The following is a 27,905-nucleotide window of genomic DNA, read 5'->3' on the forward strand; positions in this document are numbered from 1 at the left end:
CCCTGGGATCAAGACCTGAGCCCATGGCAGAGGCTTTAACCCACTGAGCCACCCAGGCGCTCCAAAATCTTGTCAAATTTTAAGTGAAAACTTAAGCATTTTCTTGCAAACCTCATTCTTTTGCATCAGGCTTTATAAATAAATCAGCTACAAGAATCTCCTGATTGGGATTTTCAGAGACTCGTTCCGACAGTCACCGAGGCCTGAGAAACAGCTCCCCTATGCGGACAAGGACTCCCTTCCTCCTCTCGCTGACGGGCTGTCTTGTCATTAAAACAAAACCGACTTCACTAAAACAGACCTCAGCTGTGTGAAAATTTCACAAACCTAATGTTTGATTTTCTCTCATTGACACAGGCTGAAATTTCTTAGGATAATGCAGAAGTGGGACTATTAAATTTGTGTTTCAAAACACTGAGCCCTCCCATGAGAACATGCACCTTCTCTGCTGATTTTGTTCTTCAGGATCCAAATTATCACACTGACGACACAGGACCAGAAAGCCGTCCTTCACATGTCTTTTCCGAAGTTGGATTTTTGCTTTAAATCTGTGTACGTTCTCATTACACGTGAATATATCCCAATCATATGCACTTTGGTTCTCAAACATGTCATTTAATTACACAATTTTTGGAAATTAAATACTATTCTAAACAAATCTGCAAAGTAAAACTCCCTCACAGAATCTTGTTTTTTTTTTTTTAAAGATTTATTTATTTGACGTGGGTGTGGAGAGCACAAGCGGGGGGTTGGCAGAGGCGGAGAAGAAGCAGACGCCCCGCTGAGCAGAGAGCCCGATGCGGGACTCGATCCCAGGACCCTGAGATCATGACCTGAGCCGAAGGCAGACGCTTAACCAGCTGAGCCCCAGGCGCCCCTAGAGTTACGTGGAAACAGGCGTTTGTCTGGTGTGGTGTCCGTAGTGTCCCGCACAGAGTCTGTCCCTCTGCCCTGTGGTCTGCTTATCGATCTTTCCAACGCTGCCTTTTGAAGGAAAAAATATATTTTCTTCATTCAGAAATAAAAATGGCTAATTCAGTTATCCCTACCCCAAATTTTTAAAAGTACAGCCTCCTTTAAAAGAAAGCACTTTAAAGCACTTCTCCTCTCCATCTCCCCTTGTCCTCCGTGTTATTCCTTATGCTCCACAAGGAAGCAAAACCATACGATAATTGACTCTCTCTGCTTGACTTACTTCACTCAGCATCATCTCCTCCAGTCCCGTCCATGTTGCTACAAAAGTTGGGGATTCATCCTTTCTGATGGAGGCATCATACTCCATCGTGTATATGGACCACATCTTCCTTATCCATTCGTCCGTTGAAGGGCATCTTGGCTCTTTCCACAGTTTGTCGACCGTGGCCATTGCTGCTATAAACCTTGGGGTACAGATGGCCCTTTTCACTCCATCTGTATCTTTGGGGTAAATACCCAGGAGTGTGGGGGAAATCAGAGGGGGAGACGAACCATGAGAGACTGCGGACTCTGAGAAACAAACTGAGGGTTTTGCAGGGTGGGAGGCGCGGATGGGTGAGCCTGGTGGAGGGTACTAAGGAGGACACGGACTGCATGGAGCACTGGGTGTGATGCGTAAATAATGAATCTTGGAACACTGAAAAAATAAAATTAAAAAAATAAATAAATATACAAAATTTGTAGAAAAAGTAAAACTTTAGCCATAAAAGAACAACAGAAAACTGCACAGATTCATTCCATATCCATGAAAGAAAAACGCTGTTTTATTTCACAGTAGAAGAAAAATGAGTTTGGTTTCACTTAGGAAGGCTTTGATTTTCTCACCTTCTCATCCACCTGTAACGCACTTGGACGGCCCCGGCTAACCACCAGCAAGAGCGTGGTGCGCCGGCCGCTTCCGGAGCAGGTCTGGAAGCGCAGCTTCGGGGGCTTTGGTGGAAACCAGTGTTTTCCCAATGGCTGGCAAATGCCCAAGACTCACAGAAACATGGTGCTCTGGACCACGGACGGCCGCTGCCACTCCATGGAGGGGGTCCCACAGGGCCGGCTGCGGGGACGAGAATGGGAGCAGAAGGGGACCTGAGGGGCTGAGTCACGGGCGGTGTCTTCGGGAAGCCACTGAGAACCGGGGAGTCCCACGCGACAGTACATGGTGACGGTCCAGGGCTGAGGAGCAGAGGCCGTGGACGAGCACCGTGTCAGCCCGTGAGGGCCGAGGCCCCAAATCTGAGGCTCTCTCTACGGAAGAGCAGAGCAGTTTCCGCTCATGACCATGTCGGTGACTTTCTTCCTCCAGAACACGCCCCTGCACGGACGCTGACCGGGGCTCTGACCCGTGTCCTGCGGGCTGTGCACCTGACCGTGGGCTCGCGTCCCAGGCTCGGAAGGTACCATGAAGCTGCTAAGAGCCACAAAGCGAAAATCAAGCTGGGGACACACAGAGGAAACGAGTCAACAGGTCACTTGTAATTAGGGCCTGGAACGAAGTTGGCACTTGTGGCCATTGTGGGAAAGATGACGGGAAGAAGGCAAGGGGAAACTGAGGCCAGGCAGGCAGGGTCAGCGTCAGCAGGAAATCCCTCCTTTGACAAACATACCTGGTGGAACCACACGAAGTTACTTCCTTGCAGATCGAAACCAGCAGGTCACTGGTCACTTTACACAGTTTAATCTAATAACTCTGAAGCCAAGAGCCTGTGGGTCTCCGAGGAAGACACCTCCCAGGACAGCGGGCTGCCTGGACCCCGCGCGCAGCCACTCTTCGGGGCCGATGGGTCGACAGGTCCAGTCACAGACTGCGTCAGCGTCTCCAGCTGACCGGCCAGCGTCTGCAAAACCTGAGTAACCTTTCCTACCGACCCTGGTCTGAGACGTGCAGTCGGCTCAGCTCAGGCCAGGAAAGCCAAGTCCCACATCAGAAGAGAACGTCAGAAATGAAGAGACACTGTTTACTCCGGAATCCGTCTAGCCCACCGCTCCACACCCGGCATGGGCAGCCTGCGGTCACAACCTCGTGTTCTTGTCCACAGAAACGTGGGTGTGCCGGGAGTGTGTAAACCCCAGGACATACACCACCTGATACGAATCGTTGGTCACCCACATCCCAGGACGGAATCTTCACAGCGGCCAGATTCCTGAAACGGCGGCAGGCGGGACAGACCCATGCCCCGTCCCACTCTTCCACCAGACGTCGGCATCACCGGGAGGCCAGCGTCCCTTCCCCGGGGCACTCACCCGCCATCCTGTCCCTGCTCCCTTGTCCACCTGCTGCGGGCAGGGCACCCAACAGGGCCACCCCAGGAAGCCGCGCTGAGCCTCAGGCTCCTGTCCTGTGACATGAAGGTCAGTCCCTGAGAAACCCTGGGGGACCAGGAAGCCTACAGGCTGACGTGCCTTCACAGCCCACGGCGCCGTGAGATCGCGGGCATCTACGCGGTGTCTTCCCATGGCCCTCCGGCACGCTGCCTCTGGACCCCGCCCCTACGCATCCCCCCCACCCTCCCCTCCTCTGTCCTGGAGACATCTTGGCCCCAAGCCGGGCAGCCCTCCTCTTCCATCCACCCCCGAGAGGGCCCATTCGTCTTCCACCTGTCAACGTTGTGTGTATACAGAACGCCTTCCTGCTGGTTTCCCAGGACAAGATGCCATCACGACCTCCCTATGATGTAGTTTTGTTGGCTATTTGGAAAATAAAATAAAACTAATAATAATTTCTACCAAACTCATAGCATTATCATAAAAACTGGGTAATGAATCAAAATCAAGTCAAAAATGAGACGTTCTATTTAATACGTTATTTTTTTTAAAGATTTTATTTATTTATTTGACAGAGAGATCACACGCAGGCAGAGAGGCAGGCAGAGAGAGAGGAGGAAGCAGGCTCCCTGCTGAGCAGAGAGCCCGATGCGGGGCTCGAACCCAGGACCCTGAGATCATGACCTGAGCCGAAGGCAGAGGCTTAACCCACTGAGCCACCCAGGCGCCCCTAATACGTTGTTTTTATCAGTGTCCCCCCGTGAAGGCAGAGCTAGCCAGTGTGACCTGCTTCCGGCGAGAGTGGTGGAACCGCTGTCTAACGCAGGTACCCAGCACGGTGGCCCACGACCGCAAGTCGGGCTCCCGCAGCACCAACGCCCGCAGCCCACAGGCTCCCACGGCAGAGGCCACCCATGTTCCACTGCTCCCTGCCTCTCCTCTCAGCAGCCACTTTTCCAAGTTTACTTCGTCCTGCCTTTTCCCTGGTAAAGCTTTGTAATGCTTGGCTTTTTTTAAACATTAGTTTTTCTTCTTTTAAATATTATTTGGTTGTTATTGACATTAAATAATTAAAAATTTTTTCCCAAAGTCACAAGGGACACAGCTGGCATCAGGACTTCTCTCCGGAGGAAGTGTGTCCGTGAATCGCACACGGGACAGGCGCGTCAGGGACAGAAGACCGGAGACCTGCTGTGGGGACGGCACCCGCGCAGGGACGGTGCAAGCCCGTCTGCAGCAGCAGAACATGCAGGAGAACGACCACGTTGCCCGGCCAGTGCACTCGGATGTTCTCCCAGAGCGGCAGCAGGCCCTGAACCGACCCTACACGCCCACGCTCACAGCAGGAGCATGCAGGGGCGGCCGCGCCGGGGAAGCAGCGGCCGCGGAGGGACGGGCAGAATGAACGTCTGTCGCCCCGCAGAGCCCGGCACCTGCTGCACCGCCGAGGGACCTCCGGGATGCCACCGTCAGTGACGTGAGCCAGCCAGAAAGCGGGACCCCCCAGCGGAATCCATGGACGGGGCGGGGGGAGGGAGGGCCGGGCGGGCTGCGGGGCTGCCCAAGGAGAAGGTTCTGGAGGCCTAGGCCGTGGCAACCGCACAGCAGAGTGACAGCCACAAGCACCCCAGAACCGTGCCCTCAGGCGGGCTCGGACGGCCGCCTACGTGCGTCTCCCCAGAACCGAGAGTAATACGGAAAGAGACGGCGAACGCAGTAACTGGGATCAAGACTGTGAAGTAAGATTCTACGGGTTTACTTGCCTTGTTAATTACGTTCACTTACTCATTTTTAACCAGTTTCAAAATAACCTAGTTTTAACAAAGGGAAACAACAGAATTGCTATAAATGGATAAAATAACTCCCAAGTGTTAGGAAAAATAAAAATGAGTTTTCTAAAATTTTGCTCCTCCAACACTGTGCTGGGAAAAGGATGTGAATCTGTGGTCGGTGCGTGGACATCCCCACGTGGAGCCCAGAGCCCAGCCCAGTCCTCAGCACTACATCTCTCGGCAGGAGAGGACCAGGGGATGGGATGGCTCGCGTAGAATTTCCCAGGGCCTGTCCAGGTCGGCCCGAGAGGCTCAGCCCCGGGGGGATTGCGTGTGGTCAGACATTCACTGTCTGGAACCGTCCTGGAAGTATCCTCACTTTCCTGGGGTCCCAGAAAGACCTGGTTCTGGAACGTTGGAGGAAAGACACCTGCTGTCCACCCCCAGGACAGCCATTGTGTCTGTGGAATTCGTGGGGGACCCTGGGGATCCACCCTCTGCTGGGAGGAAAGGCCCAGAAGCCAACTTGTGGGCAGAGCGCCCCAGTCACCAAGCAAAACCAGGGCATGTCGTCAGGAGGCTGGTGGGCCACGCTGCCACTGCTCTGTGTCCACCCCACAAAGTCGGTTAGGAAACGAACCCCAGGTTACTTTTTATTGAAGAACATTGTTTCAGCTTTACCACGTTGTGTGCAGAAGTGCGGGACGCCGACTCCGGTCGTCCAGCAAGGGGACCCTTGGGAGGTGCAGGGAACTCCCAGGCGTGCGTGTGGCAGAGCAGAGCTGTGGAGGAAGGGACGCAAATCCCGGTGGGGCTGGGAGCAGGACCCCTGGCTGCCCGCGCAGCCCCTCACGTCCGCGGTCAGTCCCCAGCTCCGACAGCTGCAGGTTTCCGTCCAGGCTGACTGCGGCAAGCTGCAGTCGAAAGCAGGACGTCTCCCCGTCCTGCTCCGGAGGGGAGAGCCCTGCACACTTCCGGTGTGGTTCCGCTCGCTGGGGACTTTCTAGAGCACAGAACAGAGTGCATTAGCAAGAGTGGCAGCACCACGCCGATGGCTGATGACTGCAAACCACGTGTCATGGCTGTTCTAAGGCCAGTGAGTGCCACGTGCCCGGAAGACCACATGATGGCCTGCGTAAGCCTCTGCCAGCTCTCAGCCACGCGCGGGAGCCACGGAGCCCCAGCCCTCCGGCTTCCCGCCACCCCACTCCCTTCCCCGGGCGGAGGGCACCTCGCTCACTGGGCTGAGGTGGGGGCTCCTCAGACAAGGAGCCAGGCCCCTTCCCTGCTCCTTTGTCCCCGAGGGCCAGTTGGCAAAGCCCCCCTCTGAGCTCAGGAGGGAACGTGGACTGTGGCCCACGCGCTCTCACGCCACATGTCAGGTGGCCTCAGCTGTCTGCCGCACGTGCACCGAACGCTGGCTGGCCACAGCGACACTGCCTCGCGTTCTGCGTTTTGAAACATTACACGTATCTCCACTTGGACGTTGGCCACTGTGACTTCAAACCCCATCAATTATCCTCTTCTTGCCCGAAGAAGCCATCGCGACCCTGACCTGTCCAATGGTCCAAAACCCGGATGGCTCTTTGAATCTGCTGTTCGTCCAGATGCATAATCGGCCCCAGGGCCTCACGCTGCCGTGGCTTCGCCCTGCGGGGCCACCTCCCAGCGTGACCTTCCTACCATGTGCCCACGGCCACCACACCTGGGGCCTCACACCCTCCTGGAGCTGCATGACCTCACCCCCGTAGCCCCTCATCCCCCTTGCAAACGTCAGCAATCCAGTGTTACCATCAGGAATCTGGACGAGACCCACGAGGTCAGAGGCCTGTGGTCTTGCGGGGTGCTCCCCCCACATCTGTGCCCCTGTGGGCCTGGAAATGCTCTCGGAGTCCATGCCACCACCAGGCACAGTTGCCTTGAGGGCGTGAGGGGCAGGGTGCTCCCGAAGCTAGTCCTTCCCTCCCGCCCCTCCCGCCCTCCCCTCTCCGTGGTTCTTGCTGCTACGGTACTGCGACTCAGTACCCGTGTGACGCCTGAGCCGAGGCCGCCTCCTTCTCTTCAGCCACACGTCGCTGTAGCGCCCTCCATCAGGGAGACGGGGGCCCACTGAGCCCACTGGCCGGGTAAAGAAGGAGATGACATCGCAAGCAGCAATGTGTACATTTGATTTTTAAGAGCCTCTGCCTTAGAAAAGGTAGAAGATCCATAGGAAAATAGTCAGTAGGCAATGACCTCACTGCTTCTGTCCACAGAGCTAGATGTTCTAAAAACCGCGGGCCAAGAGGAAGACAGGACAGCAGGACACAGATCCCCGACTCCAGGGGTGCAACCCTTTCCTGGGATCATTCCCCAGGTCACACCTGGAGAAGCAGGTGACAGACATCAGACAGCTGTGGAGGCTGCATCCCACCCATCCATCCATCCCAGAGCACAGTCCAGGGGGCAGCTGGCACTGCACGGTGCGGTGGGGGAGCTGCGCAGACCGGGGCCCAGCGGAGATGCTGCACGGACACAGCCCAGGCTGCCCCGATGAGGGCCTCACTGTTGTCTGGCTCATCCTGAGCTCCAGACACATCCCAGCAACCCTGGGAGCCCGTCTAGCCTGGGCTGTAAGACAAAGCACCAGATCGGACGGCTGGTGAACCACCGAGGTGTGTTGCTCACAGGCTGGGACCCAGGAGACCAAGGCAGCAGGCACAGCGGGTTCCAGGGCTCCATCCTCACCTGGGGAAGGCGGCATTCTGAAGCTCTTTCTGGGGCACAAAGCCGGTCCCTGAGGGTTCCACATCATGACTGGGTCACCTGCCAAAGGCCCCCCTCCTCACACCAACGCATCCTGTCCGTTGCAGAGACCAGTCAGGGTTTGGGGTGGCGAGGAATCACACTGACCGCTAGCCAGTGAGGCACGCAGGAGAAAGCAACGCACCTGAGAGTGCGTGCAGAGACCGACGCTTGCCACAGACATCCGCTCGGCCGTCCCCGTGAGCGCGTACCAGCCGGGCTCTGTGTCCCCCAGCGACGCACGGGCTTGGCCCACACATGGCGGCGGGTGCTGTGCCCGTGGCTCCCCAGGTGTCCGCACCTTGTGCTCCCTCGGGAAACCTATTCCCAGATCACCTCGGCTTTCCTAACACCATCGTTTTTCTTCTTTTCTTAGATATTGACAGGTTCAAGACGTCCCAATAATATCTTAAGTGATCATCAACCTATCAACAACTTCTTGGGTGACGTGTTTACATTGATTGACATGGATGGGTCTTTGCTATCCTAAGCGATTCAGCAAATCAAACATGAGAAATGCAGAAATAACAAAAGCACCATTTCTGAGTGTTTCTAGCACAGCACCATGCCGTGTGGCGCATGTCTCTATGGATACAGACAGTGATATTGGGTTGACACGGACACCCTGCCTCGGAAGACCCGAGCACAGGCATCTCGGATTCCATGACCGGATTACGATGGTAGACCCATTCCAGACTTTCCGGGTGCAGATCACAAACACAGACTTGGAGTCAGACATTTTCTACCACGTATCTGCTGTACAGTGTGGAGTAAGTCACGTTCCTCTACCTCCGTCCGGGAGATGTACTAGGGTGACATTACCTTCCCAGAGTGAGAAGGGCTGTATCTGCTCATGGGTGTCAAGCACCCACCAGAACCAGACGTGTAGGAGAAATGACGATGAGGTGTCCTGGGAAATGAGGGTCAGTGTCACCCAGATGTACTGAACACAGCGTGAAACAACTACGCTCTGGCTTAGAATGTGCGCGAGCCTAACGGTGTGCTACCTGCCTGAACCAAGACCCCACCTGAGCTCCCCGTCTGTGGTGGAACGGGCAGGACGCGGAGCCGGGCAGGCCCGGGAGGGACAAGACAGCAGGTCAAGGGTGAATCCAGACATGTGTAAACTGCTAACGGTGTAAAAATGCAAGTGCTCGTATCTGTGCAGCAGAACAAATAGCACGGAGGACAAGGGGAGATGGAGAGGAGAAGGGAGCTGAGGGAAATTGGAAGGGGAGGTGAACCATGAGAGACTGTGGACTCTGAAAAACAATCTGAGGTTATGAAGGGGCGGGGGTGGGAGGTTAGGGGAGCCTGGTGGTGGGTATTATGGAGGCACAGACTGCACGGAGCACTGGGTGTGGTGCACAATGAATTCTGTTATGCTGAAAAGAAATTAAAAAAAAAAAAAAATGCAAGTGCTCGCACCCAACACACCTGCCCTGGAGCAGGGCTCCCAGCAGGTCCAGACCGTGTCCCTCCGGCCCCAAAAAGGGACCGAGACCAAGGGGTCACCTTACAGCTGCCAGCACGCCTGAAAGCCACCACCTCTGGAAAACAGGAAACCATCTTCTGTGCCGATAACCAAACGGGTTCCAAAGGGTAAAGGCGGAACACTGTACTCACTGTTCCAACCACAGAAATCTGCGGCGGTTTTCCGACTTGAGGACCTTGTCCTCTGAAGGAGAAGCTGCTGACAACACGTCTACTGCGAGCCCGTGTGACGTCAGCACACACTGACCCCACGTGGGCCACCCACTGCCACACACAGCCACAGCACGTTTCCGAATTGTGTCAGTTATCTTTATGAACTGTGATTCTAGCTTCCGTCCCTACACAGCTGGGTATATTTCTAGATAGCTGAGGATCCCAGCTAAAGTATGGAACGAGTAAAACCAGCTTATTCTGACAGATTGCTTAAAAATGATGGAGAACACTACAAAAAATATGGCTCCTTTAACTCATTACTCCTCCGCAAAATGTACGATCAAGTTCATTGATGCGACGAACACGAATTAAATGCTCTTTAGTTAATTAAATGCTCAGCACTGCTGCAGGGCTCTGCGGGTCGGGCAGCTGAGCTACCAAACTCATCGGAAGGCAACTCAGACCCGCACAAGCCAGAGCTCTCACCCAGGACCACGCGCTCCCAGCGGCTCTCAGGACACAGCCGTCCAGACGCACAGGGGGGCTGGGAGGCCTGAGACACCCCAGCAGCGCCTCCTCCCCGCGGTCTCAGAGTCAGGCCCAGGCTCAGACCCCCGGGGCAAGCAGTCCCATCAGGAGGCAACCCACCTTCGACCTCAGCTAGATGCCAAGCTTACGTGGCGTGCTCTAGGGGGCTGGGACTCACAGAACCACGGGCCGCAGACCTGTCACCACGTGCAGCTCTAACCGAAGGCATCCTGCGGACAGCAGCACTGACGCCAAGACTGTCTCTCCAGGAAACACCATGAGCCCGCCCAGCAGGCCGTGGGCACCGCCACACTGACAGGGAGCAGTCCGGGTTGCCTGCCATCGTCCCTTTCCCTGGAGTGTCCCCTGGTGCTCCTGGTAACTGCGAGAGAAACAGGCCTGAACACCCTCCTTCCCGGCATTAAACTCGTCTCCTGTGGCAGACGTTCCACTGGAGAAGCAGCCAACCAGCAGGTGACGCATTTTGAGACCTTTGTGCCATGAAGGACCGCGATGGGGGGCGGGGCACAGACGGGAGCTAGTGGGGCGCTGCCTGAAACCGCTCAGAGTTCCCTCTGAGGACACAGTTTTGAGCCTGGATCTGAAGCTGCAGCAACCATTCACGAGGTTTCTGGAAAACCACTGTGACTCGTCAGGAGAATGTCCTACGTGGGAAAGCCTGGTGTGAAACAGAAACAAGGAGAGAGTGGAAAGACGTGCCCTTGCGGACGGGGCCTGCCGCACGGAGAGGAGGCTGGAGGAGGCTGGGAAGCGGGCAGGGTTGGAGCTCTGCTCCCTGCAGGAGAAGGCGACACCATCGTGGTAAGAGCGACATCTGGGTTGTGTTCTAGGAAGGGCATCGGGTGCAGGGTGGGGAAGAGGGGGTCCAGGTGAGAGGTGGGGGAGGGGACTAAGGTGTTAGAAAGCTTGGTGAGAGGCGGGGGGACCGGCCTCACCACCAAAACTACGGCCATGAGGACGCAGCCCCATCTCCACAAGCTGTTTCCAAGTGCACGGCCAAGAGTCCTTCTGTTGAAGGGATTACTATACACGGAAATAGATGCAGCCCCACGTGCCCCTTCCCAGGGGCTCCCCCAGAACAGGGTGTGTGCTGGGGGTGGGGAGAGGGAGCAGACAGGGCACGAGCAACGGCTGCTGAAGCCAGGAGTCCCACGGGACCCATGCGATGCCGAAGGGAGGCGCGAACTTCTCTGGAACCAAGCACTGGGAGTTGGGAAGCGTGCAGGCAGGTCCCCAGGGACGGGTCACCCTCCTGTCCAGCCCAGGCTAGAAATGCCTCGTAAACAGAACGCTCTCCTTCAAGCCACGTGATGCTCTCTGTGTGAAGCTCTCTACAACACTGGGCTGAAATCATTCTTTCTGGAACTTCCAACACTGGGCCCAACGCAGTGACATGCAGGCCGAGGAGAGAGGTGGGCTCCTCTGCCGGGTCCTGCTCTACAGGCCTCAGGACAGCCATCCCGCCTTCCACAAGCGAAGGTTCCAGGCCTTTGGGTCCTTCTGAAACCACAAGGAGAGATTTTCCCTAAAACGAGGTCTTTTCCCAACCGTTCTCTGTCCCCACGTCCAGGTTTATTTAGCTTGGCTGCAGGGCTCTGCCGCTCCGTGAGGGGCTCCTAGTTTCCGGTCCGCACACGCCTGCCCCTACACACAGCCCAGCTCCCACACACTGAAAACCACGTGTGAGCCCTGCTGGTGCGCAGGGATCCCCCTCGATCCATTTTCCTCTTCAAGTCTGTCGTCTTCTTTAAAAACCAGTTACACAAAAATGCCAGAGTTCTTCGATGAATGCCAAAGTTCGTGGGTAAAAGTCTGATAATAAACAGGATACTTATTTATATCCCAAACTGCTTATGAGTTATGAAAGGAAAAATACCGACTTTACAAAAAAGAAGCCTGATTTACGGTATCTTGGCCAAGTTAGAAACATCCACAAGATGACCCGAACGAGCCGCAGTCACGCTGCTGCTGATGGGAGGCCCCACCCCTGCGGCCGTCCAGACGAGACAGCGACCGATCGCAGAGAACAGACGTCAGGCGAGAACTGACCTGTGGCCCTAAGAAAGGACAGGGTGTCAAGGAGCACAAAGAAAGCCGGGGGAACGGTCCAGTTAGGAGAAGCTGGGAAGACAAGCAAACACGTGAAATCATCATCCTGGGATGGGAGCGGTCATGAGGGATTTGGAATGTGAGCTGGGCGCGAACCACGGATGGGATGTGTCCACGTTACATTCCCTGACCTTTATAACCACGGTCCGTGTTCGTAAGAGGAGGTCACTGTTCTTAGGAAATGCATCCCAATGTGTTCAGACATAAAGGGGAAATTTCTCCAACACACCAGTCATGGTTTCGAAAAACAAATTTATATACACACAATCCAACAGAAACATATGCAAGCCATATGTATAATTTAAAATTTTCTAGAAGCCACACTAAAAATAAAAACAGATGATTTAATTTTGATATTTCACTTAACCCAGTATATAAAAATATTATTTCAGCATGTAATCAATATAAAATTAATGAAAGAATTTATATCACTGTACCAAGCCTTTAAAATCTGATGTGTTTTACATTTATAGATCGTCTCAATTTGGACGAGCCAAATTTCAAGTGCTGACTAGCTACATGCAGAGAGATTAAGAGAGAAGAGAGGGATAAACAGCAAGTTAATTAAAAATAATATAAAATACGCTGAAAAGAAATAAAATTTTTTTAAAAATAAATAAAAAATAAAATGGGGATCACTGTACTGTTCCAGACAATAAAGTAAATGTTTCATACCTCATCAAAAAAATATAATAATAATAATGTAAAATAAAGTTGTTATTAATCTTGGTAAAAACTATAAAGAATGTTCAAGCATTATTCTTATAGTTTTCCTATAAGTTTCAAACAACATCACAATTTTAAAATTATAATAAAAATTAAGTAACAATAAATTATGGTTAAAGAATACAATTTCATGCCAATACATTTTAAGTCTTAGTGAATGAACAAATTCTAGAAAGGAATCTTCCCAAAATGAATCTAAAACATTATTTAAAGCCAGAAAAATCCTTCCATGTGGTAGCAGTTCCTAAGCTTTTTGCTCTCCGTACCCCTTCATGCTCTTAAAATTTACTACTGAGAACCACAAAGACCTTTTGTTTACGGGGTTATATCCACCAATATTTAGCAAATTATCATTAAAACTGAGAATTTAAAAACACATTTATACCCGAATCCATCCAACAGTGGTAAGTCCATTACGTTTTTACATAAATAACCTGTTCTACGGAAAATAACTCTATTTTCCAAAACAATAGTAAGTCCCATGAGACGAGCACGGTGACCTCATCAGTGTCTCGCCTGGGGGCGGGGGGCGGGGGGGAGGCAGCGGGTCCTCCCGCGCTCAGGCCCCGTGTCGCTCTGGGCGGTGCCCACCTGGGCAAGGACCGTCCATCACTGTCCTTCCGGCGCCCGCACTAACCCTGTCGGACGCTGCTCCGGACTGGGGGAGCGTGTGTCCTGGACCGCCCGCGTGTTCTCTCCCGCGGGGCCGCGGCCCGCCCCCCCGGTGCCCGCTCCCGCACAACCACGGTCGTCACACGGAGAACGCCGCATGCTCGGCGCCGCCGGCCTCCAGCACCGACACGGGACACTGCGCGGCGTCAGAGCTGCGTGGCCCGCCCCAGCCGCAGGCCGCAGGGACGCCCCAGGACATCGGCTGTCGCTGAGAAAGCTTTTGGCAAAAGCCACCGCGCATCGTGACGAAAGTGATGAATGAAGACTCCACGGCGCCGGCAAAATGGTGACAGCGAGCATCACGGGTAACGTGGGGGACTGAGCGCTCCAGCCTGGGGACACCGGGGCGCTGTCCACACCTACTCGGCCCAGTGCCCAAAGCCCCGACGACAGCAATACGGCAAGAGTGGGACCCAATGATGTGCGTGTTGCCGGGGAAGAAAACGCTCCGTCTCTGCAGATGACACGACTCTCTACGGAGAAAACCCCGAGGACTACCAAAAAACAAAAAAAACACAACAAAATCCACAAAAACAAGCCACAAAAAGCAACCCCTAGCACGTGACCAAAGTCACATCATACAGAATCCCACCTCATCTCGTACACGGACACTTGAGGAAACCAATGTCAGAAACGGCATCATTTACAACTAAAGAAAATTATATACCAGATACACCTTTCAAAAGCCCGTGCAGTGCGAACGACACCACGCAGACAAAGGCAACCGAACGCCAGCATAGGGAGAAGGACACACCTATCCACGCGTTGGCAGACTCATCATGGGGACCCGGTGCCACACGTAGCCCCTGCCGCCCCCGCCCCACGCCCTCCTGCTTTCCATGAGCATCAGAGCGGAGCTTCTATGGGTCCCCGGGTCAGGAGCTGCCACATCCTGAGGACAGTTTTCAGACGAATCCCTGCCGCCGTGTGCCCCGAGTGCCGAGACCTCATGATGTGCACTGCCTCTGCCCCGAGATGGCCAGCATTGACCTCCAGCTCTTGGCTGTTCCTCGTGCGCCAAGGTGAGCAGACGGGTAACCGTGCGCAGTGGGAAGGTCATCCTAGGACATGTTTCTATCCTGCTCCCAAATGGCCAGAGTTGGCACTGACTCATTGAAATCCCGTTTGTGAATTCTTCCCCCTGAATTAACAGGTGTACAGAGTTTTCCCATCCGAAGCGGCAGAGGACACGAGAGCATGAAGGTGAGACCCTTATGAGCATGAGGCCAACGTGTCTCTGTCTAGCCGGATGCTCCCTTCATCGGTACAGAAGCTCTGACGTCCTCATCCGGCGGGGAGCACAGGGGCACAGAGCATGTACAGTGAGCCCTCAGCGGGCAGCTGACAGGAGTCATCCAGTATCACAGGTAATAAAGAACATGCTTAACATTTTGTGTTAATTGCTAATTTCAGGGCAAGTGGAAGAATTTACTGGAATTTAAAATACAAAGAATTTAAAGAATCTTAGATACAAGGAATTGTCAATCTCTTGCAGAAGTGAGTGAAGGAGTTCACAACAGCAACTTTCAGGCTGAAATCAGTAGCTGAATGTTCTTTAGGACGTCCCGTCTCGTGGCCTCTCATGGGCTCCGGCACGGCTCTAAGGCCGAGGTGACCCCTGGGCATGCACAGCGCAGTCTAGTCACGTGGCACACATACCCGACTCATGAAACTGCCTTCCCGGGGGACCTGGGGCACTGCTTCCAGCCCACGGAGCGGTTTTGCAAAGTCAACATCTCATCTCAGTGGAGAACAGAGCTCCAGCTAATCAGCTCCAGAAGCAGGCAAGGGCCTATATTTTTGTTAGAAATAAACACTGTTGTCATGATGATTGCTTAAAATTTTCAAGAAAGCAATTCCAGAACACAGTGATCCGAAGCGGCGCTGAGTCCTGAAGTCGTGGCCCGATGACATCAAGGCACGGCGCTTGGGGAGCCTTGCCTGGGATTCAGAGCCCGCAGCAGCCCTGGGGCCCCAGTGAGCCCAGCACAGGTTCCAACTCACAAGCACCTTATTCCGAAAGTTCGGTCTGTGCACTGGAACTAATTTCAGAGCAATTATCAAGAAGAAACTTAAAAGAGACTTTAAAACGTGAACTATTGCTTCTAGAAGAGTGTCTGATGTCCCCCATGAGTTACACCTACACTAAGTGTCTTGTAGACCGGCAGAAGGTCCACTGGTGATTTCTGAAAGGGAACCGGTCCAGGCCTGCAGATCCCTCTGCCCCGGGGTTGCCTCAAGCAAAAGGGTCCCTTAGCAAACCGTGTAGTGGCCGCGGAGGACCTGAGGACAGCACCACAGAGACCACCAGAGCACGGGCTGTGCACGCCGTGGGGAACACGTCGACACCCCCGCCCCCATGTGCAACCCCCCTGGGGACCGGCCCGTGAACAACCCATCCTTGACACCCTGCTCCGTGTGCTTCCCCACTCGGGATCAGCCTGTGGTCACAGGCTCCCGTCCACATCCAAGCAGTTCAGCCCTCGGTGATGAGAGCGCACTGGCAAATCCTTATTTTAAATGTGATTCACTGTTGAAACATGTGAGCAGAGGCCAGAACTGTCATCTGGGCTCATGTGACATCTAAACACAGGACCCTCTGCTGTTCTTTTCTCCAGTCGTGGTTTTAGGAAAAGCACTTTGAAGTTGGGTCTCTGGGCCACTGTGGTGGTTGCGTACTTCTTCCCTCCCCACCTCACTCCCTCCTTCCTCCTTCCCTTTCCTTCCTTCCTCTCTTCCTTTTCTTCGTTCTTTCCCTCTACTCCCTCCTTCTCTGCCTTCCTTCCTCCCTCCCTTCCCTCCTCCCTTCCTTCCCCTGGAAGGAGGGACTTCAGTTTCCATTTCAGGCCTCTTTTCTTCTTTAACAGTGATGCTGAGCCTTCGTTGGAAACACCTAACTAGTTCTTTACAACATCCTCTGGCCGAGTCTAACCTTCTCCGCGTGCCGCGGCCGGACGAGCTGGCTCGTCTGAACTGACACCAGGTTCCACTAACAGTTCTGTGCGTCTGCTGTCACATGTCAAGAGAGGACAGAGTTGGGGTCATGATACGTGGCTTCTTCAGCTGTCTCTAGTTCTTATGTTACAGTAAAATCATGTTGCAATTCTACTTCAATTTGCTGTAGTTTATTCTACTGTTTATTTCATTTTCTGAATGCCCACGGCCCGTGAAAATCGGGTTGTTTGGGGCTTCCCCTCTGAGAGTGCAGGGCAGCAGCTGGCTCGGGCATTTCCTCCTCACAGACAGGAGTCATGGAAAGCCGGCGCCGAGCAAGCGTGGGGCTTCTGCCTCCGAGTCTGACGTGCTTGTCCTGGAGATCCCAAGGGAGGCTCCCGTGTTGCCTGAGCACCACGCGGCCTTAGGAGCCTTGACACACACACGTGGAAGTGGCCATGCAGGGCTCCCGAGGGCGGGTGGTGGGTGGGACCCACGTGTAGGCCTCGCCTGGCTGGGCCACATGGTTAAGACACCGGCCTCGGTTCACCTCTGAACACATCCGCGTGACTGTCAGTGGGTGGGGACAGGACACAGGACAGAGGGCCAGCCTGGGCACACGGAAACTCCTTGCAGGTGGTGCGCACCCCAGCACCCGGCCTGCATAAATGCCAACAGTCACGTTTCACTGGAAAGTATTAAATTCTCACTTAAGGATCCCTGCCTCGTCCTCTGGTACTTCTCACCAGAGCCCCTTTCTGCATTTTTCTTCACTGATACGATCTTCCCTCCCTGTTTCTCCTGCCTGATCCTGGATACCTTCCCGCCACCTGCCACCAGGCATCAGTGCATGAGAGTAACTGGCAGGCGGGGAGTTTGCCGGGACAGATGTTGTACACAGAGCGCCTCGAGTCCCTTTAGAATCCATTCCTGAGAACTGACTGCGTCCCCACTTCTGATACAGAATTGTCAATATTCAGCAGATGAGTATCTTCAATGGCAAATAACCAGTACCCCCCCCAGCTCGACACATGCAAACTCAAACAGAAAGCCGTCAGCCTCTGGGGACGACACGTGATCGGAGCCTTGACTGCCATGGGAGCCTCCACACCTGCTCCGGCCCAAGCTCCCCAGATGGCAGGATGTGGCTGTGCTCTTGGGGACGGAGGCACTGCTGTGAGCGGGGAGCCTGCCGATGAGAGCCCGTCCTGGGGTGTGTGGTCCTGGCACCAGGAGTGGCACCACAGAGCCCAGAAGTGGGCCAGACAGGAAGTCCGGGTCTTGGTGACAGGGCAGATGCCGGAACGTGCTATGAGCCTCGCCACACTCTGGGTCCAGGAACAGAAAAACCAGCTTCCTGACACCCCTCTAGCTCCAAACACTGTCGTTCCAGTCCCACTAAAATGGAACAGGAACAAACAAATCCTAATCCTCTGAACCCACAAACCAATCACCGAGAGGAACGCTCTTTCCCAGCTAAGGGAATCTCAGAAATTCCACAGCCCAGTCCATGCACCTGAGGCTAGAACATTATCCCAGCAGCCGTTCTCCTCACAGAAGAGGGGGAACCAGACCTTGACTGCTCCGAGGCGACTGACGAAGCCCACACAAGTGTCCAGACTGGGGACCGAGCCGTGAAGGATCCGGAGCTCACGCTGTCCAGCGCTGGCAGCCGTGACCTACAAGAGGGTGCCCGGAAAGCAGGTTACGCGGTGACCGTGACCACTCAAGTCCTGGAGGTTGAGGCATTACCGGCAGGACGGCCAGCACAACGGCTGAACTATATGCCCTCGTCCAAGCCCTCACCCTCAGCGAAGACATGCGAGTCAACCTCCACAGGCCTCTGAGTGCGCCTTTGCTCCTGGGCACATACACGGGGCCGTCCGCAAGGAGAGGGGCCTCCTTACTGCCGCGGGAAAACTATCAACGACAAGGAAGATACTAAAACTCCTCGAAGCCATCTGGCTCCCAAGGGAAGTAGCAATTCTGCACAGTAAGGGACCCCAGAAAGGAGACGACCCCGTAGTGCGGGGAAATCATCTGGCAGATGAGGCTGCCAACACTCCAGCCGGTGAGGACACAGAGCCCCTCCTTGGCGATGGCACTGACAGCCCTGGGAGAAGTCCTTCCACCCAGTTACACTGACAAAAATGGGCCACGGCTTAGGGGCCCACCCTGACTAAAAAGGGATGATGGGTGATGCCAGACGGGCACATATTCATCCCAACAACAGGAGGGCATCTAGTCAAGGAACACCACCGGCTCACCCACCTGGGGAAAATGGCAGCAGCCCCCACCCCCACCCCGCCGAGGAGCTCTCCTGCATCCGCCAGCCGCCAGCAGCCGGCACTGTGCCGAGCAACCAGCACGCAATGCACAACCTGCGCTAGACATGACGCTCGGCCTGCGCCACGGCCCCACCAGGAGTCCAGAGGAGGAGGGGAGCAGCCCCGCTCGGAGATCTGGACATAGACGCAGACGGGCAGCCGAGGAGGGGCCCTGACATCACCTGGTGATAACGTGCACGTACTCTGGACGGGTCCAGACCTTCCTGACCAGAACGGAGCAAAGCTGGAAGTAGCCAAAGTCCTCGTGTGGGAGGTCGTGCCCCGGTTCGGCCTGCCGTTGACCACGCACAGTGACGACAGGCCTGCATGTATAGGAGACGATGTCCAGGTCTTGACCATCTCTCAGCATCACCTGGAGGCTCCGCATCGCCCACCGGCCCGGACACTCAGGGAAAGGAAAGCAAAGGAACCACACCCTCAAGGGGACCCTGGCAAAGTCTGCTCGGGGGACTAACCTCCCATGACCAGACCCGCCACCCTGCGTGCCCACTGCACCCCTGGGATGCTAGGTTTCTCCCCTTTCAGATTAGTGTGTGGACGGCCTCCCCCATGCCTAGAGAGCCTTCCTGGAAACGTACATCAGACTGGGGATAAAAAAAAAAAAGGCAACTTTAGGCCCTGGGGCCACTCTGAATAAATGACAAAGGTGACCACCGAGAGCCCCGATCTCCTCAGGGCCCCAGGTGCACTCCTTCCAGCTGGAGACTCAGTCCAGGTCAAAGACTGGAAAAGGGACCCCGGCAAACCACAGTGGACAGGGCCCCACACTGTTTTCTAACCACTCCCACTGCCCTGAAGGTCTCCAGTGTCCCCCCACGGGTCCTCCACTCCAGAGCAAACAAAGCCCGTCACCTGGACGAGGAGCCACACCAGTGAAAGTCCCACCAAACCCCGCAGACCCGCTCTGGCTTCGCCTTCAGTGAGACCTCACGATGGACGGACACCTGTGCGCTGCGGTGCCCGGTTCCCACCGCCACAGCACCCCTCCTCCTGGGGGTCGGACTCTACACTTGCACCTTTGACTGGACTTTTCCCCAGAGACTTGCCATTGTTACTGTTTATTGGGTGACCCTACGGCGCTCTACTGCCCTTACCTGTCCACAGGCTTTACCTGCTGTCGGGCTGCCACGATGGCACCCTCTAAGGCTGTGGACCCACCACGGCCGGCCGCCTGCTGTCTGCTCCCGGGCACACTGCAGCACGGTCTTCCCGACCCCGGGCAGTCCTGGCCTTCCGTGACCCGGTGCGCTGGTCCTCCTCATGGCCTCAGCTTGCCCGACCCAGCAGAGGGCAGACACCCCCAATGACAACCCTGCAAGCTCGTCAGTCTCTCCCCCAGTCTCTGTCCTCCCTGGAAGCGACGTCCCACTTACATGCAAGACCTCCTGGTCGCCTCCGACGCTCCCTCACAGCCACTCCCCTTTTCGTGAGCCTGAGGCTGTGTCAGGAGCTCCCTGGGCACCGCCGACATCAGTCCCTGGTCCGGTGCCGGGGCTAATGTGACAGCGCACAGCGGACGTTCGGCCCTCCCTGAGCCCGGCCTGGCCTGACAGCGCCAGCCCGATCCGCCGGCTTCCCACTCCTCTGAAACCGGCTGGCGGCCGCGTAGCGGGAACCTTGTCTCTGCGCTGACCGGCCGGGGGTGTCCAAGGAGCCCTAACCCAGCGGCAGGAGGGAGTCGGTCGTGGTGGGAAGCACTGTGGCAGACAACTGGGTGGGAATCCCCCCAGTCCGGCCCCTCCTCACAGCAGCACGTGGTCCTCGTACTCAGAACGCCCTGACCAGGTAATGACCACACAGACTGCTGAGACCAGACGCCTCGGTCCTTCCTTACTGTCACCCCAAGGAAATGAAGACGACGACCTTAAACTCGGTGTCTGGAGGGGACTCAAAGGAGATGAGAAGGGAAATCTGCCTTCTAAGGTGGCCGGCCAATACAGCAGGGAGATCCCAGTCCCGGTGCCAGGGCCATTCTAGGTTGTCCCTCCTGCCCCCCGGCCACGGCCACCAAGAAATGGCACAGATATGGAGTAAAAGTGTATAAACTCCCTCCTTTGTCTGTGCTCGGGGCTCAGACCTTGGGAGATGACTCCTCTGAGCCGGCCAGCGTTACACAAACCTCCATCCTCCAGGGTCTCCCAGGGCGGCTTGCCTCTTCCGTCAGGACTGGAAGAACCAGTCCAGGTTCCGTGACAGGACGAGCAGGAGCCCTGGTCAGCACCTCGGCCACAACCGTCAGGACCTGACCCGAGGACACAGCTGGCCATGCCCAGAGAGTGAGAACAGACGTTTTGGGATGCTGTGTTTTCACTTGCACTTGCTCCTCAAACAACGTGGGGCTTAGGGACGCCAAGCCGTGCATGTCAGAACGCCACACGTGACCTTTGGCGCCTCGAAACCGTAACAACAGAGAGCCTGCCATCGGGCAGAAGCCCTCCTGGCGCACAGTCTGCACCACACACCTCATACCTGAGCGTTCACGACAGAGTCAGCTGGCGAAAAGGACCGTCACGGCCACAGCCACGTGGAAGAGAACGTGTGTTTACGGGACACACTGTCGTGATCGGGAAACCCGCCTCCAGGGGGACCCACACAGCTCGCCCCGCATTGCGTGGCTCAGCGCGCCGTCGGGGAATAGGAGGCTGACGGCACCGAACGAACCGCTAAGTATGAACACGAACAATGAACGACCCCTAAGAAAACACGGCGAATGTCCCGGCAGGCTTTGGCCCAGCAAGAATTTCCAGACAGGCCAGAAGGTAAAATTCACTCGTCATAAAAATCCCACACTTAACATTTCTTGAGGGATGTTACAACACAAATAGACAAACCACAGATTAGGGGAAACACGGGCAACACATACACCTCTGAGTATCCGGAACGCACTTCCTAAAGTTCTTCAACGGGGACCCCTGGCTGGCTCTGCGCGGCACCTGACTCTTCGTTTTGGCTCGGGTCAGGATCTCGGGATGGTGGGATCCAGCCCCCATCGGGCTCCGTGCTCGGCGGGGGCCTGCTTGAGGCGGTCTCTGCCTCTGCCCCTCCCCACCTCACGGACACACATGCTCTCTCTCGCAAATAAGTAAACCTTTAAAAATAATAAGTAAAAAGTTCTACTACTCAACAGTAACAATGAACAGTTAAAAACAGGCCTATAATCACAGGACATAGTGTTAGATATCAGGCATTGTTAAGGAAATGCAGGGATCCTGGGGGGTGTGAATGGCACGTACTCTAGAAGGTTCTGAACCTGCACCTGCCCCACAGCCATGCCCCCATCTGCTTGCTCAGGAGAAAAGGGAACATGTCTCCACACAGACAACACCTGCACCAGAAGCAGCTTTAGTCCTGAACGCCCAAACTGGAAACACCAGAACCTCCTTGGCTGACCCAACAGAAAAGCTCTCCATCACGTATAGGAGGGACCACCAGGACACCCAGCAGCATAGAAAGGGTCCCCCTGCCTGGCACTCCAGAAAAGACAGACCAGGCTCTGGGGCAGATGCTGGGATACTCTTTGCTCTGGGCCATGGAAGGTGCCAGTGAAGGGGATGTCCTGTGTCTGGAGTAGCATGGGTCCCAGGGACACGTGCACTGGGACACAGTTGACTGTGACCACCACCCACCTACGAGAGGGGCAGAGCCAGCCTCCGACGTGACTCTGAGCACACTATCAGCGCAATTGTGACAGCATGGTCCACACCGGCTGCCTCCACCTTCAGTCTTGCCATTTTAATTCTTTTTTAAAGATTTTATTTATTTATTTGACAGAGATCACAGGTAGGCAGAAAGGCAGAGAGGCAGAGAGACAGGTGCACCGCTGAACCTAAGAACTGGTCTGGCTGGGTCCGGCGAGGCCTTGCCACTGAATGACGGACATGGGTCTTTGGGGGAAGTGGGTGGAAGCCAGTGGCTGCAACCCGGGGTATGAGCCTCTGTGTGCAGAGGGTCTCAAGTCAGGAGGCTAGCTCAGCCGCAGACACCCAGTACACCAGCTCCCAGGTAACCCAGAGCAGATTCTCCAGGCATGACCCGAGACCCAGCTGCACCAAAATCCGACGACCTTGTGAACGTTCACTTTCCAGCCTCTTCCATGCATCAGTGAAAATGGAACATCCAGGACAGGGGCCAAAATACCCTGGTATTTCCAGAAACACTCCAGCAGACCTTGGCGCAAGCACATTTTGCACACGGCATTCCCGAACATCGTACTCGTGCAGAGTGCGCGAGCTGTCAGTGTACAGCCGACAGGCTGTTCGTCTGGACCCTCGCTGGCCAGAGGGAAGTCACTCGCCTCTGAGTCCTAGAGTAAACCCTGCACCGACGGTGCACCCTGGCCGTCTTCCATGTGGCGCACAGACGGCGAGGCGCTCTCGATGTGCTGGGGGAGCCCTGACAGACCCAGAGGCCTTCACAGCTCAGCCTCCTTCCCCTGCTGCTCAACACTCTGTCAGCAGCCCGAACAGAACCAATGCCTTACCTGGGTTTCATCTTAAGCATCGCCTGCACAGGTTATGCCTGTGTTACAGTGGAAGGTCGAGTTCTGGTACAGTATTTGGCTCTTAGAGAAAATTACTTGAACGCTAAACAAGTAATATGACAAAAGCCGGCTTCATCTTCAAGTCTGTGTTAAATTTAAACTTACAGCTTTGCTGTTGACTCTCGTAGATTCTGCAGAACGATTTCCAAAAGGAAGGTACTGGGACTCTTAGGTTCTTAGGAACGAAAGGAGCTTTCGTGATGTGGCCTGATGAGGTGGGCAGGAAACGTCTGGGAAGGACACGGCTTCAGAACTAGAACCTTGTATGTGAAAGCGAAGTTGAAAGCTTGCGGCGAAAGAAAAGAGCGTGATCGCCGTATCGACAAAAACAGAACATGGTGCCCACCACGGAACAAAGTCTCGTGGTAGAACTCAGTTCTGGTGCACGAATCCCGGACGGAAAACGCTGCTCGTGCCCGAGCCTCCCCAGGCAGGAGAGCGCGGCCTCCGCTCCCACGTCTGCGGCCGCAGCCCAGCCTCTCGTCTCTCCCGGGACCCTCCGTGGGGGCACCCTGACCTCCATCTGCGTCTGCACACAGAACCATGGTTGTGTCGTGCGGGGCACGCTGGGCTGACGTCAGCTCCACGGAGCGCAGACCACACAGCACAGCATCCGCTCAAGAATGTTGGCTTGTCAGCGTCTTCATGCCTCAGTTTCCCCATCTGCACCATGAAGAGAACTCAGTTCCCACTTCCTAAGAATGTGATTAAAGTACAAGTAAATGCTTACGATGAACTCAAACCTTTTTTTTTTTTTTTTTTGGCTCCAGGTAAAAGATGGTTGCAGCTGTGTAGCCAAGAAAGGACGTTCTAAACGAGCTCCACCGCAGCGCGCATGTGGGGAGCAGCATGTGGCATCAGAGGCCAGATGATCACTGAGTCAACGCCTTGTGGGTTTGAATCCAGAGGTAGCCCTGCAGCCCTCAGCCACCCGTCCAGCGCACACGGGATCACCAAGGCAGCCTCGCAGCTGCACACACGTCTCGTATACGCGCACTTCGTGTGACACAAAATGAAGGCCATGTACACACAGTCACAGAAACCACCATGCTCGCGCACACACATGCACACTCACGCGCACTCGGAGTCCTGCGCTGTCCCAGGCCTGTCTGTGCAGAAGAAAGTGACTGCAGAACCTCAGGATCACCAAGTTCAACCACCGAATTTTAGAGAGAAGAAAACCAGGGCTCCAGCAGTGTCACGTGGGATGACGTGGCGAACACACAGGCTTTGGCGTTATTAGGTCTCTGCAGGAGGTAACTACCAAGTTCTGTACGGACAAGGGACGTGCACTGCGAGGACGCGTGACTCGCCGCCCCGAACGCCCAGCTGCACGCGTGCGGTGACCGCGCTCCAGGCCCCTGTGCAGCCCCCCAAAGTTAACAGAACAGGGACTTGCACACAAAAGCCAGGAAAAGTGAAGACGTGGAAAAACCAAACAAAATGGATTTACTTGCACAGGAGGGAGGCAGGAAATGGAGATGACTCAAATGGGCCAATCCAGAACAGATAAGACAGAGGTTTAAACGTGATCTTATCAATAATCTCATCTAATGGGGGGCATCTGGGTGGCTCCATCGGTGAAGCGTCTGCCTTCGGCTCAGGTCGTGATCCCAGGATCCAGGGATGGAGCCCTGCGTCGGACCTGAGTGGCCCCTTCCCGTGCTCGTGCTCCCTCTCTCTCTCACTCTCACTCAAATAAATAAATAAAATCTTTCAAAAAATTAATAATCTCATCAAATGGAACCACAGAACACACCAACTGAAAGGCAGAGACAGTCAAATGGGTTAAGAGAATGAAACAAAACTTAGTATCTATGAGAAATGCACTGAAAATAAATGACCCAAGTGGGTTAAAAGGAAACCGAACAGAAAACACCTTCCTAACAGTAATCACGAGAGAGCTGGAGTGGCTCCCTTCAGACCAAAGCACACTTCACAAGCGAAGACAGCCAGAGAGCAGAGCCGTCCTGCCCTAACAAGCTTCCACACGCTCACGGCAAACAAGCCGGCATCACGGCGAGGAGGAGGGAACCCACAGTTCTGGACGGACGGACCGCGAGACCGCCCTTGCCGGCTGATAAAGACACGAGTGACGGCCACCCGCCACAGCAGACTTGGGCCGTGAACCCCGGTTCGGTGGCTTCAGGCCACGCCGTGCCTGGTCTCCACATGTCATTAAAGGACAGATCTCAGGGGCACCTGGCTGGCTCAGTGGGTTAAGCCGCAGGGTCCTGGGATCGAGCCCCACATCGGGCTCTCTGCTCAGTGGGGAGCCTGCTTCCCCCCGTCTCTCTCTGCCTGCCTCTGCCTGCTTGTGATCTCTGTCTGTCAAATAAATAAATAAAATCTTTAGAAAAAAAAAAAAAGGACAGATCTCAGGAAAGTCCCCACACACTTGGGGACAGAACAGAACATGTTTGGATAACCCACAGACGAGTGTGGAAATCAAAGGAGACTAGAAAGTGTCTTGAACTAAATGAGCGCATCCAAACAGGGGGACGCGTGCACGGCGGGATCTGGAGGGAGCGCATAGCACCCTGCCCCGTGCGGCACAGACGGTGGCCTGCCTCCACCATGGCCTGTGGGCTGGCGAGGGCGGGTGACAGGGGTTGGGGGGGGCACTGGCAGGGCAGGCCTGGAGACAAGGGCCCCAGAAGGAAGCATCCGTGCCATCTGCTAGAGGCGAAGGAAGGCAGGGAGGGCACCAGAGAAGACACGAGGCGGTGTGGGATGGACTGGACCACGGGTGGTGGCGGTGAGCACCGTGTGGGTGGAGGACAGCCCTGCGCATGGCAGGCGCGTGTGGACTGGGGACCTGAAGGGGGAGAGTGCATGTGGCAGGGCTGTCTGCGGAAGGGGGGTCAGAGGGCAGGAAAGGCTGCACGCGCTGAGATGACAATGAAGTTTCCTGTGGAAAACCTGCACTCACCGCGCGGTCCACCACAGCCACCAGAGTGGCCATGACTCCGTCCATTCCGGAGGGCAGCGTGGGGACCGTCACAGACTCAAAACAGAAACCGGAACAGAGTCTGAGGAGTGGCAGGTGCTGGGGGAGGGGGAGGTCGGTCAGTCTCTCTGCACCGAGGGGACCCCATGGGCTTCTCCCACACAAACCAGCCTCTGCTGACGGGGACACAGCACCAGCTGACCAAACTGATTTTCCACTGAAAACGTCAAGCACGATTTAAAAACAAACCATCATAGTCAAGAGTGGAAGGGGCGAGCACAGACCTGCTTCTTCACGACAGAGCAAAGGGAGAGAGACGGAGAGAGACTGTTAAAAGCAGCAGAGAAACAAAACCTTTTTTCCTTTCAATATGGTTTTTAAGGACTGAGCATAATCAAAATACATTATTTTCTTATTTTAAAATTTAAAGTCCAAACCATGAAGATAAGATTTATCAAGCTCACTGTTTGGCTTAATTTGGTGATCCCTGAGTCCACATGTGAAGGAGTTTGAAGGAGTCACCCAGGCCAAAGTGGGGGTGGGGGCAGGGTGGGGGCAGGGCGGGGGGCTGGGGCATGGGGGGAGGGGTTGAGAGAGAACCCGCTTGCCGGAGAACTTCAGAAGAGCCACGCGTGAGACACGACTTCGCAGCTCACTGCAAAGACCACGAGGCCTCCGCAGCCCAGGGCCCCTGTGTCCACTCCTGTCCACAGGGCACCCGGTGCTGGACAGGTGACTAGCTCTTCCTGTCCCGGGCGGTCATGGGGGGTGCCACGAGGACCAGACACGCGGATGAGAAGGCAGAGGGCAGCCGGCGTGACGCCTGCACTCCGGCCTGCGTGTCAACACAGTGCACACAGCTGGAGCCTGGTGTCCTGCGCGTGGCCGGAGCGCATGCAGCCCCCCAGCCTGAGGACACCACGGCTGCCGCCTGCTCCCCAGCCTGGTTCTCCGGTCCTGACTCTCGCCACAGTCCACGTCGTGCCTCACAGCCCAAGACGCAGAGAGGAGGCTGGGGAGGCGGGAGGGTACCCAAGGACTCCCACACGTGGAAGAGCCCCTGACGGCACTGCAGTCCGGCCCGCAACTGCCGCGGCCCGCGCTCTCTCCTGCTCACTCGAAGCCCGCATGAGCTGCTGGAGTGTTTTCTGCAACAATCACGGGCGTGTTAATGAACAGTCTATTTGAGTTCCATGCTCAAAAACATAAGAGGAAAGGCCATTCTCCACGAAGCATTCATAAGGCAACAATCCCAGAGAGGTGCTCTGCTTGGAGAAGAGAAAGCCAGCCGGTGTCCCCAGCAGCAGGTGTCAGCGGCCAGCAGAGATGCGCGCGTCCCCATGAGCACAGCGCCAACACTGACTGCTCCGTTTCTACCGGGACATGAAGGCCGATTCCTAAAGGCAAGGTCTATTTTTTTTTTTTTTTAGTAAAATTTTATACTAAGATGAAACTTCGCTCTCCATCAGTCATCAAGGAGACGGACCTTTAATATTCAGTTCCATGTGATGTCCTAAATTAGAAACACTGGCGTGAATCGATACTCTAAGTAAGACAGAACACTGGGGACCCTGGTCTACTTCTGTTTATTTTAAGGGGGTCGGTCACTAACTTTCATCGACTAAAAACATCTCACCGGATAT

The 27,905-nt window shown here is 55.2% G+C and overlaps 1 protein-coding gene across 1 annotated transcript in view; it reads right to left on the bottom strand.

The window, feature by feature from the left end:
* Positions 1-1,663: 1,663 nt before the first annotated feature.
* The window catches only part of WDR27 (WD repeat domain 27), a 109,001-nt gene continuing 82,759 nt past the window's right edge, over positions 1,664-27,905 (bottom strand). The window contains 1 exon segment of the mRNA XM_047732035.1: positions 1,664-2,023. Coding sequence (XP_047587991.1) covers positions 1,838-2,023 — 186 coding nt within the window. The 3' untranslated portion in view covers positions 1,664-1,837.

The sequence above is a fragment of the Lutra lutra genome, chromosome 6 (genome assembly GCF_902655055.1).
Source record: "Lutra lutra chromosome 6, mLutLut1.2, whole genome shotgun sequence".
Classification (NCBI taxonomy): Eukaryota; Metazoa; Chordata; class Mammalia; order Carnivora; family Mustelidae; genus Lutra; species Lutra lutra.